The 13,967-nt window shown below is 44.2% G+C and overlaps 1 protein-coding gene across 1 annotated transcript in view; it reads right to left on the reverse strand.

Moving 5' to 3' along the window:
- Nucleotides 1-13,967, reverse strand: part of LOC123763973 (uncharacterized) — a 298,070-nt gene that overhangs the window by 40,593 nt on the left and 243,510 nt on the right. Inside the window, exons 22-25 of the mRNA XM_069330107.1 lie at nt 10,545-10,698; nt 10,253-10,365; nt 1,711-1,838; nt 686-765 (exon numbers count right to left, since the gene is read on the reverse strand). Coding sequence (XP_069186208.1) covers nt 686-765; nt 1,711-1,838; nt 10,253-10,365; nt 10,545-10,698 — 475 coding nt within the window. The remainder of the gene's footprint in view (nt 1-685; nt 766-1,710; nt 1,839-10,252; nt 10,366-10,544; nt 10,699-13,967) is intronic.

A 13,967-nucleotide genomic window follows, 5' to 3' on the forward strand; every position in this document is an offset into this window, starting at 1 on the left:
TTCCTCACGTGTGCCCCAAAGAATGAGGTGATTTGGTAAAATGCTATGCCCAAGATTACTATCCGAGTGCCGGCGGTGGGGTGGTTCAAATAGCTTAGGCTATCACCTCATTATGTCCGGTCGTGATGGTCAAGTGGATTAAGGCGTCTTGTACATACCAGTTGCGTTGCTCCTGGGAGTATGGGTTCGAGTCACTTCTGGGGTGTGAGTTTTCAGTTGCATATTGTCCTGGGGACCATTCAGGCTTGTTCGCATTTGTGTTCCTCACATGTGCCCCAAAGAATGAGGTGATTTGGTAAAATGCTATGCCCAAGATTACTATCCGAGTGCCGGCGGTGGGGTGGTTCAAATAGCTTAGGCTATCACCTCATTATGTCCGGTCGTGATGGTCAAGTGGATTAAGGCGTCTTGTACATACCAGTTGCGTTGCTCCTGGGAGTATGGGTTCGAGTCACTTCTGGGGTGTGAGTTTTCAGTTGCATATTGTCCTGGGGACCATTCAGGCTTGTTCGCATATATATATATATATATATATATATATATATATATATATATATATATATATATATATATATATATATATATATATATATATATATATATATTTATATATTTATTCAGTGCAGCAAGTAATATTATCATACTTGCAAAATTAGACTTAAGAAATGCACACTTAAAAACTTACAGTTGAGGTTTGACTCCTGGTGGTATGGCAATAGTGTGACCGGCCTTCACGTGCTCAAGCACCTGATCATTAGTCATTCCCTGCGAAACACACATATTCATCAGATACACATACACAAGCTCATTTTTATAATAATATTTGATTCATACAATAGACAATACCTGTACTATGTTTTGAAGTTAAAGAGAATACATTGTGGTTAAAGTTATTGTTTATAATATAAAGTCACTAGTTAAGCCAGTGTTTTGGGTATAACTAAAAATTTTTATATTTTATTTACAGAAGTTAGGTCTATGTATTTTGCATTCCACCCTTTGAGAGGAAATACATAGGTGAAGATGAGGATTTACCTATTAACAGAGGATGATTTACCTATTAACATTACCTATTAACAGATGATGATTTACCTATTAACAGAGTAGAGAAAAGTATGTTTCCACATCCCAAGAAGCGTTTCTTGTTACACACAAAGTAATACAGTGTTACCATCCCCTCAATTCAAAATAATTTATTATGGTGCTCCGAGTGTGAATCAGCAGGATAAAAGTTGTCATAACCATCTGGATAAATCTGGGTAAACAATGTTGATGTAACATTGAATCAACGTTCATAAAGCTGATCATATGTTGATTTAACGTTATTTAAGCATATTGGCCGTTGGTTATGAACAACACACACAAAAAGGGAATTTAAATACTTAGTCCATTTATACTTGGTGATATGATACATAAAATACATTATCTGTTTCTTAAAATGAACAAGTTTCTGATAAAAATTAACACATAAACCTATGGGAGACAACACTTCATAAATAAGAATTCTTCATTGCGATAGGTGAACTTAACAATTGTACATGAATGTATATTTTGTGTTCTAATCAGTAGTTCTTTTATCATATATGATAAATTAGGAAAAGTTATATTTCTACAGCTTTTCAAGTTAGTTATGCAGGAGTTTTGTTTCCCTAGACTATGGGCCAAATAACAAAGAAATTTACAAAGCAAATAAATATTTAAGAAGCATACCTGGAATGGAAATGCTCCAAATGTGACAATTTCATAGAGCAAAACTCCATATGACCATATGTCACTCATTGTAGTAAAGACACCATCCGTTAGAGACTCTGGCGCCATCCATCGTACAGGTAACATACCTAAGAAGGGGAGTAATATATAAGTGAGAAATGACATGTTCAATTCACTGCTGTTTTCTTTATATATTTCTTAACTCATATTATATATATATATATATATATATATATATATATATATATATATATATATATATATATATATATATATATATATATATATATATATTTATATATATATATGTATATATATATATATATATATATATATATATATATATATATATATATATATATATATATATATATATCTATGTATATATATATATATATCCACATTCACCTGTGGATGAAACAATTGGGATGATAGCGGACAGAGTGTATCATGATCCGGCCTGTACTCCTCTTGACATACCAGAAAACATTCTAAGGAAACTACTCCAAGCTTGTACTAAAGAGGCACCCTTCTTGAGCCCGGATGGGCACATGTATAAGCAAGTAGATGGAGTCGCCATGGGTTCTCCCCTAGGTGTCCTGTTTGCGAACTTCTACATGGGTACCATCGAACAGAAGGTCTTAGTCGACATGAACTTGAAACTGGCCATATACTGCAGGTATGTTGATGACATTTTTACACAGGTACCTGATGTCAGACATCTGCAGGAGCTGAAAGAGGCATTTGAGTGGAATTCTGTGTTGTGTTTCACTTACGAGATGGAGAAGGATGGGAAGCTTCCCTTTCTAGATGTAACAGTCATGGAAAGGAACGAAGGTTTCCACACTGCAGTCTACACTAAGGAAACAAACATAGGAATGTGCCTCAATGCCAACAGTGACTGCCCAGATAGGTACAAGAGGAGTGTTGTTAACGCTTATGTCGACCGTGCTCTCAGCCACAGCTCAGGATGAAAGCAAGTCGATGAAGAACTCTGTAGGGTAAGGCAGGTACTAGTCAACAACGGCCTCTCCAATGGTTTCGTTGAAGACATCATAAGAAGGAAGGTGAAACGCCATGCAACCTCTGAAGAGACAACTAACACAACACCTTTAACCCCTATTAGACTATTTTACAGGAATTTCTTTTCCACAGCTCATAAAATGGAGGAAAGGGTCCTGAAAGATATTGTTGATAGGAACGTTATCCCTACAGACAAAAATCAGAAGATACAATTGACGATTTACTATAAAACCAAAAAAATGGCCAACCTACTCATGAGAAACTCTCTAGACACAAAGCAGAACGCTTTAAAAGAGAGCAACGTTGTCTATGTCTTCAAATGCCCACTTGGGGACTGTAAGCCTCAAAGAACTCGGTATATAGGCAAGACAACAACATCTTTTTCCAAGCAATTAATGATGCATAAGCAACAGGGCTCCATTAAGGAACATATAATCTCTTCCCACAACCAGACCATCACCAGAGAAATCTTAATAAACAACACAGAAATCATTGATAGATACAGTGATAGCAGGCGGCTTGATATCTGCGAGGCACTACACATCAAGAAGTCAACACCAGCAATCAACAGCCAATCAACAGCACAACTATATTCTACCCACTTCAAGATTCCGCACCAATATAGAAGCATCAAGAAATATGGGCCAAGAGGCCCTTTGCAGTTACTTCCATTGTTCCCTTTAATTTACTCAATTTATATCATTGTTTCGTGTTCTGTCTTGTGTTGAAAGTTTGCTCTATCTTATGTTGAAAGTGTTGTTCACCTCATTCAAAACTGTTGTAACATATCACCTCACCCAAATGCGGGTATATAAGATGAAAGCTGTTTAAATGATAGCATAGTAGAACTCTGTTTAGTGTTTGCAGGTTATAGTTGCGTGTGTGTAAACTAAAGTCTTTGAAAATGTAATAAGTTATTACGAAACGCGTTCAAGTGTCACGTCAGACTAGAAATAAAAATGAATTTTGGATAATTGATTTTTCAATAACCATCAACAGTGAAAAGAAACATATGAAATATTGAGAAAATTCGTGTTAGTATTATTAATCTTACTTTTCGGTAATATTTAACTATATATATATATATATATATATATATATATATATATATATATATATATATATATATATATATATATATATATATATATGTATATATATATATATATATATATATATATATATATATATATATATATATATATATATATATATATATATATACAGAGCACCACTTGGTTTCCGAACTTTAGTTATCCGAAACTTCCAGTTTCCCGATTGGGGTTGGGGAGTCATGCTACCCGAACAAAGTTCGGGTAGGAAGGGGTCCGCCAAGCGTCACGCCGGCTTGTTGTGGTGGGTGGGAGATGGTCCAGTTTGCCCACTGTGACTTCACAGATTCACGGCCTATTATTCCTATTATTTTGAATTGCCTAAGGCTGGAATGTTCATTCTGTGCTTTTGTTTTACATATCTGCACAATCAAGAAACTTCTGTGCACCATGTCGGCTCCAAATGCACGCATTGCGTCAGTGATGGCTGACCAGTGGGTGGATGGATGAGGGAGCTTAGGTGGGAGGCAGTATGAGAGAGGGGAGAATTAGTCAGAAAGGGAGGGAGGGGGAGAGAGATGGTAGGAGGGAGTGGGAGGGAGAGAGAGATGCTAGGAGGGAGGGAGAGATGCTAAGAGGGAGGGGGAGGTAGGGAGAGATGCTAGGAGGTAGGCAGGAAGGGACGGAAGTAGTGAGAATTAGGGAGGGAAAGGCAGGCAGGCAGGCAGGCTAGCTTGCAGGCAGGCTGGCAGGCAGGGAGTGAGTGGTAGTCACGCGGTTGAACTGCGTGACCTTGAGAGATGGGATGTAGGGGGGCGGGTGGTTTGTTGGTGGTGGGGGTGAGACCGGCTCATTCCCGAAGATAAGCCTAACACACACTACCCGTTAGCATGATGGCAGGCAGGCAGGCTTGCAGGCTGGGAAGGAGGCAGGCAGGCAGGCTGGGAAGGAGGCAGGCTTGCAGGCTGGAAAGGAGGGAGGCAGGCAGGCAGGCTTGCAGGCTGGGAAGGAGGCAGGAAGGCAGGCTTGCAGGCTGGGAACGAGGCAGGCAGGCAGGCTTGCAGGCTGGGAAGGAGGCAGGCAGGCAGGCTTGCAGGCTGGGAAGGAGGCAGGCAGGCTTGCAGGCTGGGAAGGAGGCAGGCAGGCAGGCTTGCAGGCTGGGAAGGAGGCAGGCAGGCTGGGAAGGAGGCAGGCAGGCTTGCAGGCTGGGAAGGAGGCAGGCAGGCAGGCTTGCAGGCTGGGAAGGAGGCAGGCAAGCAGGCAGGCTTGCAGGCTGGGAAGGAGGCAGGCAGGCAGGCAGGCTTGCAGGCTGGGAAGGAGGCAGGCAGGCAGGCAGGCTGGGAAGGAGGCAGGCAGGCAGGCAGGCTTGCAGGCTGGGAAGGAGGCAAGCAGGCAGGCAGGCTTGCAGGCTGGGAAGGAGGCAGGCAGGCTTGCAGGCTGGGAAGGAGGCAGGCAGGCAGGCAGGCTTGTAGACTGGGAAGGAGGCAGACAGGCTTGCAGGCTGGGAAGGAGGCAGGCAGGCAGGCAGGCTTGCAGGCTGGGAAGGAGGCAGGCAGGCTTGCAGGCTGGGAAGGAGGCAGGCAGGCTTGCAGGTTGGGAAGGAGGCAGGCAGGCTTGCAGGCTGGGAAGGAGGCAGGCAGGCTTGCAGGCTGGGAAGGAGGCAGGCAGGCTTGCAGGCTGGGAAGGAGGCAGGCTGGGAAGGAGGCAGGCTTGCAGGCTGGGAAGGAGGCAGGCAGGCAGGCAGGCTTGCAGGCTGGGAAGGAGGCAGGCAGGCAGGCAGGCTTGCAGGCTGGGAAGGAGGCAGGCAGGCAGGCAGGCTTGCAGGCTGGGAAGGAGGCAGGCAGGCAGGCAGGCTTGCAGGCTGGGAAGGAGGCAGGCAGGCAGGCAGGCTTGCAGGCTGGGAAGGAGGCAGGCAGGCAGGCAGGCTTGCAGGCTGGGAAGGAGGCAGGCAGGCAGGCAGGCTTGCAGGCTGGGAAGGAGGCAGGCAGGCAGGCTTGCAGGCTGGGAAGGAGGCAGGCAGGAAGTGATATATGGGTGTTGAACTGAACCATGAACCACGTGACCTTTGAGAGTGTGTGTGTGTGTGTGTGTGTGTGTGTGTGTGTGTGTGTGTGTGTGTATGGGTTTGGGGTGGGGGGAGAGGGGGAGGTGTGTCGGTGGTGGGGGAGGAACCGGCTGACTCCGTAAGCCTAACCACACTCCACAGACCTGTGACCCAGATTTGTTTCTTAAATGTACAGTACATCATCGTGTATTTTAGGCAGGATGTGCCTGCAGGCTTGCAGGCTGGGAAGGAGGCAGGCAGACAGGAAGCGATATATGGGTGTTGAAGTGAACCATGAACCACGTGACCTCTGAGAGTGAGTGAGTGTGTGTGTGTGTGTGTGTGTGTGTGTGTGTGTGTGTGTGTGTGTGTGTGTGTGTGTGTGTGTGGGTGGGTGGGTGGGTGGGTGGGTGGGTTTGGGGTGGGGGGAGAGGGGGAGGTGTGTCGGTGGTGGGGTCCGGTGGTGGAGGGACCGGCTGACTCCGTAAGCCTAACCACACTCCACAGACCTGTGACCCAGATTTGTTTCTTAAATGTACAGTACATCATCGTATATTTTAGGCAGGATGTGCCTGCAGGCAGGCTGGCAGGATGTGCCTGCAGGCAGGCTGGCAGGATGTGCCTGCTGGCAGGATGTGCCTGCAGGCAGGCTGGCAGGATGTGCCTGCAGGCAGGCTGGCAGGATGTGCCTGCAGGCTGGCTGGCAGGATGTGCCTGCAGGCTGGCTGGCAGGATGTGCCTGCAGGCTGGCTGGCAGGATGTTCCTGCAGGCTGGCTGGCAGGATGTTCCTGCAGGCTGGCAGGCAGGATGTTCCTGCAGGCTGGCAGGCAGGATGTTCCTGCAGGCTGGCAGGCAGGATGTTCCTGCAGGCTGGCAGGCAGGATGTTCCTGCAGGCTGGCAGGCAGGATGTTCCTGCAGGCTGGCAGACAGGATGTTCCTGCAGGCTGGCAGGCAGGATGTTCCTGCAGGCTGGCAGGATGTTCCTGCAGGCTGGCAGGATGTGCCTGCAGGCTGGCTGGCAGGCAGGCTGGCAGGATGTTCCTGCAGGCTGGCTGGCAGGATGTTCCTGCAGGCTGGCTGGCAGGATGTTCCTGCAGGCTGGCAGGCAGGATGTTCCTGCAGGCTGGCAGGCAGGATGTTCCTGCAGGCTGGCAGGCAGGATGTTCCTGCAGGCTGGCAGGATGTTCCTGCAGGCTGGCTGGCAGGATGTTCCTGCAGGCTGGCAGGATGTTCCTGCAGGCTGGCAGGATGTTCCTGCAGGCTGGCAGGATGTTCCTGCAGGCTGGCAGGATGTTCCTGCAGGCTGGCAGGATGTTCCTGCAGGCTGGCAGGAAACATCCTCTAGATGTTTGCCAGTCGTCTTAATAATCAGTTAGGAACAATTAAGGACTTTTATAAAGCGGATCAGGACTTCACTTATTGGTGAGTACAAACAAAACACGGTCGCATTTACGCTATGAACCTGTCGATTTTTTCCCCTAGAGTTTTTTCCTAAATTTTTCAGACCAATTTCTTTTTACATTTCTAGTTTATTTTTTCCCCTCTATTTCTCGTATACGAACTTACATGTTAACCGACGGGTCTCGTCCCCAAGGGGTTCGGAAACCAAGTGGTGCTCTGTATATATATATATATTCTAATAAATACAGAATATGCGGTCATATTCAATGAAACATATATATATATATATATATATATATATATATATATATATATATATATATATATATATATATATATATATATATATATATATATATATATATATATATGTTTCATTGAATATGACCGCATATTCTGTATTTATTATTTTCTGGTTTAGGGCTTCTATCCCTCTAACTATTTTCTTAGCATCAGGGCTTAATTGAAATAGGAGTTCTCCAAAACTCATTTTCGTACTTTTAAGGCGAAGAAAAGAAGTGATTTACTATAGAGTGTATTACACTTATTTATATAATTTGCACGACGTTTCGAACCTCCATGGTTCATTCTCAAGTGAACAGATCTTACAATACTAGTTGATTTTATACCCGCACTGGGTCAGGTGATAATACAATGAAGGTGAAAACATGGGGGGATACATAAGGGATAAAAATGTGAGGTGAAACATAGAGGCTGCAGAAGGCTTATTGGCCCATACGAGGCATCTCCTATCTAAACAAAGATTAATCCAGTGTAAAGCCAATTCCCTACAGACAAAAATCAGAGGATACAACTGACGATTTACTATAAAACCAGAAAAACGGCCAGCCTACTCATGAGAAACTCTCCAGACACAAAACAGAACGCTTTAAAAGAGACTAACGTCGTCTATGCCTTCAAATGCCCACTTGGGGACTGTAAGCTCCAAAAAACCCAGTATATAGGCAAGACAACAACATCTCTTTCTAGGCGTTTAACGATGCATAAGCAACAGGGCTCCATTAAGGAACATATAATCTCTTCCCATAACCAAACCATCGCCAGAGAAATCCTTGTAAACAACACAGAAATCATCGATAGATACAGCGATAGCAGGCGGCTTGACGTTTGCGAGGCACTACACATCAAGAAGTCAACACCAGCAATCAACAGCCAATTATTGCACAACTATATTCTACCCACCTCAAGACTCCGCTCCAATATAGAAGCATCAAGAAATATGGACCAATAGGCTTTCTACAAACACTTCTATTCAATACCCATTTTTCTGTTCTGTCTTGTGTTGATACTTTTAATACCCTATTAATATCCCCTCTTGTTCTGTCTTGTGTTAATGCCACATCACCCCTCCCACCTCACTCAAATGTAGATATAAAATCAGAGATACGTAAGCTCTAATCAGTTGTGTATTTGTGAAGTCTTTGAAAATGTAATAAGTTTTACGAAACGCGCCCGTGTTGCGTCAGACTAGAAATAAAAATGAATTTTGGAGAAGTGATTTTTGATTTACCTCCAACAGTGAAGCGTAATGTACGAAAGATTGAGAAAATTCGTGTTAGAATTATTAATCTTACTTTTTCGGTCATATTTAATAATATATGTCTACAGGAAAGACTGCTACCAAAAAATATACTAATATATATGTATATATATATATGTATATGCATGCAATAATGATCACAAAAACACTGATCCAAGTATGCAGAAAAACCACATGGGAAAAATAGAAAATGCTTAACGCGTTTTCGGCTAATTCGCCTTCATCAGAGCAAAGTAGAATGAAGATCAATCTTCATTTATCTTTATCTTCATTCTACTTTGCTCTGATGAAGGCGAATTAGCCGAAAACGCGTTAAGCATTTTCTATTTTTCACATGTGCTTTTTCTGCATATATATATACATATATATATATATATATATATATATATATATATATATATATATATATATATATATATATATATATATATCCTATATATATATCCAGGGCCTTTAGGCTGATTGCTAAGGGAAGCCCAGGCAAGGTACTGCTAACTGGGTATCCCAAAACTACTAAACAAACAAACAAACAAACAAAAGCTGAACCCCTGTGACATGTGCAATCACGGGGCTGACTCCATACACAAGTTTCAAGTGTAGATATGATAGAGCACAATAGGCTCAGGAATCTGTACACCTGTTCATTGACGGCTGAGAGGCGGGACCAAAGAGCCAGAACTCAACCCCCCGCAAACACAACTAGGTGAGTACAGCAGAGGAACACCATAAGGCACAACACTGTTCAAAGGACGGAGCTAAAGTCGATCGACTACACAACAGCCTCAGAACTGGGATTGGGAAGCTGGCATGGGAGGTGTGGGGCTCCCCCTTCCCCATCCCAGGAAGGGAAGGGGGGGAGGGAAGTTGCGCTGACAGTGGTGTGGGGGCTATCATGACGTCATGCTTGTTTGCTTGTTTTCGTATTGGGGAGTTTTGCCTGCTCGTTTGGCTTTCGGTTTGCAATTTTAAACTAGCTGTAGTTTGTTTTGGGATTCCTACCTTTCTGGGTGCCTGACCTGGTAGATGGCAGATATAGACTACTTCCAACTACATGGGGGTGTCTATAGGCCATTGCTCCTTGTGTCTCTCTGAGAGGGCCAGGTTCTGGCTTGTGGTCCCTGGTAGGCTAAGAACTCCATCGATTGACTGTTGCCATGGTCTAATATATATACACATCAGCCCAGTATAGCTCCGGGGAGCTGAAGGAGCTCACCACAGAAATGGCAAGAGATATAAATACTCTAGAGCCAAATTGTAAGACGCAACTGAGGTCTGATGACAATAGATGATAAAGTATACATACGCATGTGTAACCATATCTCATGTATCTTACGTACAAAACATCAAGATAAGTGATATATCCTGGACATCTGATGAGTGCCTGTGTTGGCAATATCTATATCTTAAAACAAAGGAAACTACAAATGAAAATCAAATAATTCATATTGGCATGACTTACCTTTACGGTTAAACTTATAATAATTGTTTTCGTACATAGGCCTTGTCATGCCAAAGTCTGCAAGCTTAACTGTGCGGTTTGCATTGACCAGGCAGTTTCGACACGCAACATCCCTGAAATTAATAAATTAACCCATTTTATTACATAAAACTAAACTTGCTGTGAATAAACTATGTTTACTTCCTAAATCTGAAGAGGTTAATAATCTTTTAGCTGTTTAATGTACATATATATGGTAAATATATCTAAGTTAAAGAGTAACAATTAAAACTATATGCATCATCAATCGTACCTGTGAACATATTTTAGCTCTGCTAAATAAGCAAGGCCATGCGCGATATCCAAAGCCATGGAAGTCAGCCTCTTATTGCTCACCTCATCATCGTCATTGCGGTTTTTTTCATTAACCAAATTTCTTCTTGCAAGTAGGTATGTTTTGAGATCCCCTATGGAGAAAAATTTGAGATGTTTAAATAATTAAAATTAAATTGTAATGTACTGTAGTTCACTGTTACATAGGTACAGTAAGGCAAACCCTTGCCATTTGTGGATTTTTCATTTGAAATCTCAGCTATTTGTGGGTAACATCATTGTATAATTTGAAGTACTTTTAGCTGCCATGCCACTCTGCATCACCGATGACTCTCAGTGGGCAACCACCCTATCCATATATCTTTCTGACAACTCTTTCTGTCACAATATCTATCTTCGACACTGCCTTTCCCACAATGCCATTATTTGTCACACTGTCTTCATATCTGCATTTTTCTTCCTATATTGATCTGTCTGAAGTCCTATCTTTCTCTGTAACTCTCTACTTGTCTGTCTGTCTTTATCCATACTCTTGGTATTCTCCATCTCTGACAATGTCTATTTATCTTTTTGTGTGCCATTTTCTTCCTGTCTGGATTTTCCAACAGTCAGTATCGTCATGCCTTTTCTTTTACTCTGACACTTGGCTTGTTTGTTTTTCTCTTCTTGCTGTTATACTCTTTACATAAAATTTAAAGCAGTTTTAATAGACATCACGGCTCAAGGAGTAAAGTTGATGTGATGCAGTGACACACGGTTACTCATTAAGTAACCGTCTCATGAGAACATTGTCCCATGTGATGTGATCACTCTTTAATACAGTTTTTATATCAATACTGTATTTTTATCTAATACTTACTCAATATCTAACAAAACACAGTACAGTAGTCACTAAAAAGGAATAACAAAAATCAGGCTTTGTGTGAATACAAACAGCGTCTTTTTATATATATAAAAAAATACTTTCTGTTTTCCTTCCCTAACTCAATCTGCTCTCAACTATGCTTGCTAATATATTCCGTTTCTGAGGTCTTTCACTTGGATACTTATTAAGACAAGATGTACTGTGTTTTGGTTCTATTTGGCAAAAATAACTTCATAACAAAAAATATATACAAAATATACAATACAAAAAACCAGCGATGAATGTAATGAAACGCCATTTTCTGGGTGAGCCCCGGAGGCTTCCTGGAGCTTATCGGGCTGATGTATGTTATATTAGACCGGGACATTAGCTAAGGAGTTCAGACCTACCAGGGACCAGCGCCAGAACCTGGCCCCTTCAGAGAGGTTTCAGGGAGCAATGGCCCTGGAAAACAATGGCTGCAATGGCCCTGGAAAACAATGGCCGCAATGGCCCTGTTGGCCGAAGCCAACAGGCCATGCGTATGCAAGTCCTCTGTGACCATTGCAGCCGAAAGGGAAGAACCTGCACATGGAGGTGCACCACACCAACATCCCGCAGAAGAGCAAGGTCAAACATGCATGCATAGAGATGCTTGAATTCACCCTCCAGGAAAACCTGCAACGCCATCTGAGCTTCCCTCCACTGCTTGCTTGATACCTGCTTGGTGGGGTTCTGGGAGTTCTTGTACTCTCCAAGCCCGGTAAGAGTTTGGTTCAGCAGGCTGTTGCTTGGAGCGGCCCACAGGCCCACATACCCACCACAGCCCGGTTGGTCCGGCAATCCTTGAAGAAAACTATCCAGTTCTCTCCTGAAGATGTCCACAGTTGTTCTGGCAATATTTCTTATGCTCGCTGGGAGGATGTTGGTCCCACACTCAAGCATGTGGGACCAACAGAATAAATGCCAACCCTCCAAGGAGAAAAGAGGGCAGTCTGCTAACCAGGATGACTCCAGAACTTCATAACAAACCCAGTAAGAACAAGATCTATAACTGAAGGAACACGGATCCATTATGAAGGCATAATCCGGGTTGTGCAGGAGATAAGCTGCAAGGGCTTCCTGCACCACATGGGATGGGATGTGGGAAGTCGAGAACCTCTGAAAAGACGGAACCGAAGAACCAACGGGATCACGGAACTGAACCCGGGGAGGGGTTCGTACTTGGAACAAGGAGGGAGAGAGAAGAACCGCACTCAATGCAACACCATGCCCCACTCCGAGGGTACAAAAACCCAGGCGGGATCCAACGGGGCCCAAGGCCCCCAAGTCAACCCCTTCCCCACCCCGGAAACCTCACTCCGGGGACCCGGAGTCGAGCCATCCTCCAAACCCCCCCCCCCCCCGCCTCTAGAGAAAAAAAGCAGGAGCCACCGAAAAATCAGGATCGAAGGGGGGCCCACTAGTCAGACCCAGAAGCTCTGGCTGGAGGACCAGGTTTGAATGCCTCCGCCACCACCCCGGAAGGGGACTTCCCTGAAACCGCCCTAGTCTCAACACCAACTAGATCCTGCCCCGACTCCGAAACCCTCAGACGTTTCAGCCGGAAGCAAGGGGGGAGGAACTGGACGCACAACAGAAGGGAAAGGACATGGAGGGATGGATGGAACATAAGTCATAGCCACTACCACCCCCCAAGTCCGGGTCCCTATAACCAAAACGGGGCAATCTTGGGGCATCTGGGGAAGTAACCAACCTATTAGCATTGCAGCAACCTAAACCAAGCATGCGATGCCCCAGCTGCCTGCACCCTCATATCATGATTAGTAGCTTGGATGAGCTGGAGCACGTACAAACAGCAAACGTCCGCGACTCCAGATCAAAAGAATCACCGACCCTACAGGCAGCATGGCGGGGAAACAACCGGTGATTGTCTGCCTGAGACTAGGGGACAGCTTTCTCTGGGTGAGTCTTTTCAATAAAAGTTTGCATCTCTTCCCACATCTGACACCACTTCTTAATGACTGCAGAAGGGACATTGACAGAGCAACCATCAAACTCGCACGAAGTGAGAGTGGAATCAAGGGTCGCATCCATCAGACCACGGAGCCCCCCTCGTGGGAATTCCCAGGGCCCTTAGCCTTGGTAACACGCTAAGGAAAGCCCAGGCAGGGTACAGCTGACCGGCCCAAAAACTACCATACAAACTGCTACAAGCTGCACCCCTGGGACATGTACACTTGTGGGGGCCTAGCGGAGGACCACCAAATAACAATAGGACACTACCAACCAAGAGGCAGACCCCCCTTCCCCAGGCAACAAAAGCAAACAGAAAAAAAAAACAAGAGGACTATATGCCCAGGCAGAACAGAGCAAACCATTATGAGAGGTAATGACTAGCTGCGCTGTACCCTGTGCCCCTACCAGTGACAAAAACTACAGTGGTACCTCGGTTTAAGAATTTAATCCATTTCTGGAGACAGCTCATATTCCGAAAACTCGTAATCCGAAGCTAATTTCCCCATAAGAAATAATTGGAAATGAATTAATTCGTTCCTG

Source organism: Procambarus clarkii, chromosome 23, assembly GCF_040958095.1.
Source record: "Procambarus clarkii isolate CNS0578487 chromosome 23, FALCON_Pclarkii_2.0, whole genome shotgun sequence".
Classification (NCBI taxonomy): Eukaryota; Metazoa; Arthropoda; class Malacostraca; order Decapoda; family Cambaridae; genus Procambarus; species Procambarus clarkii.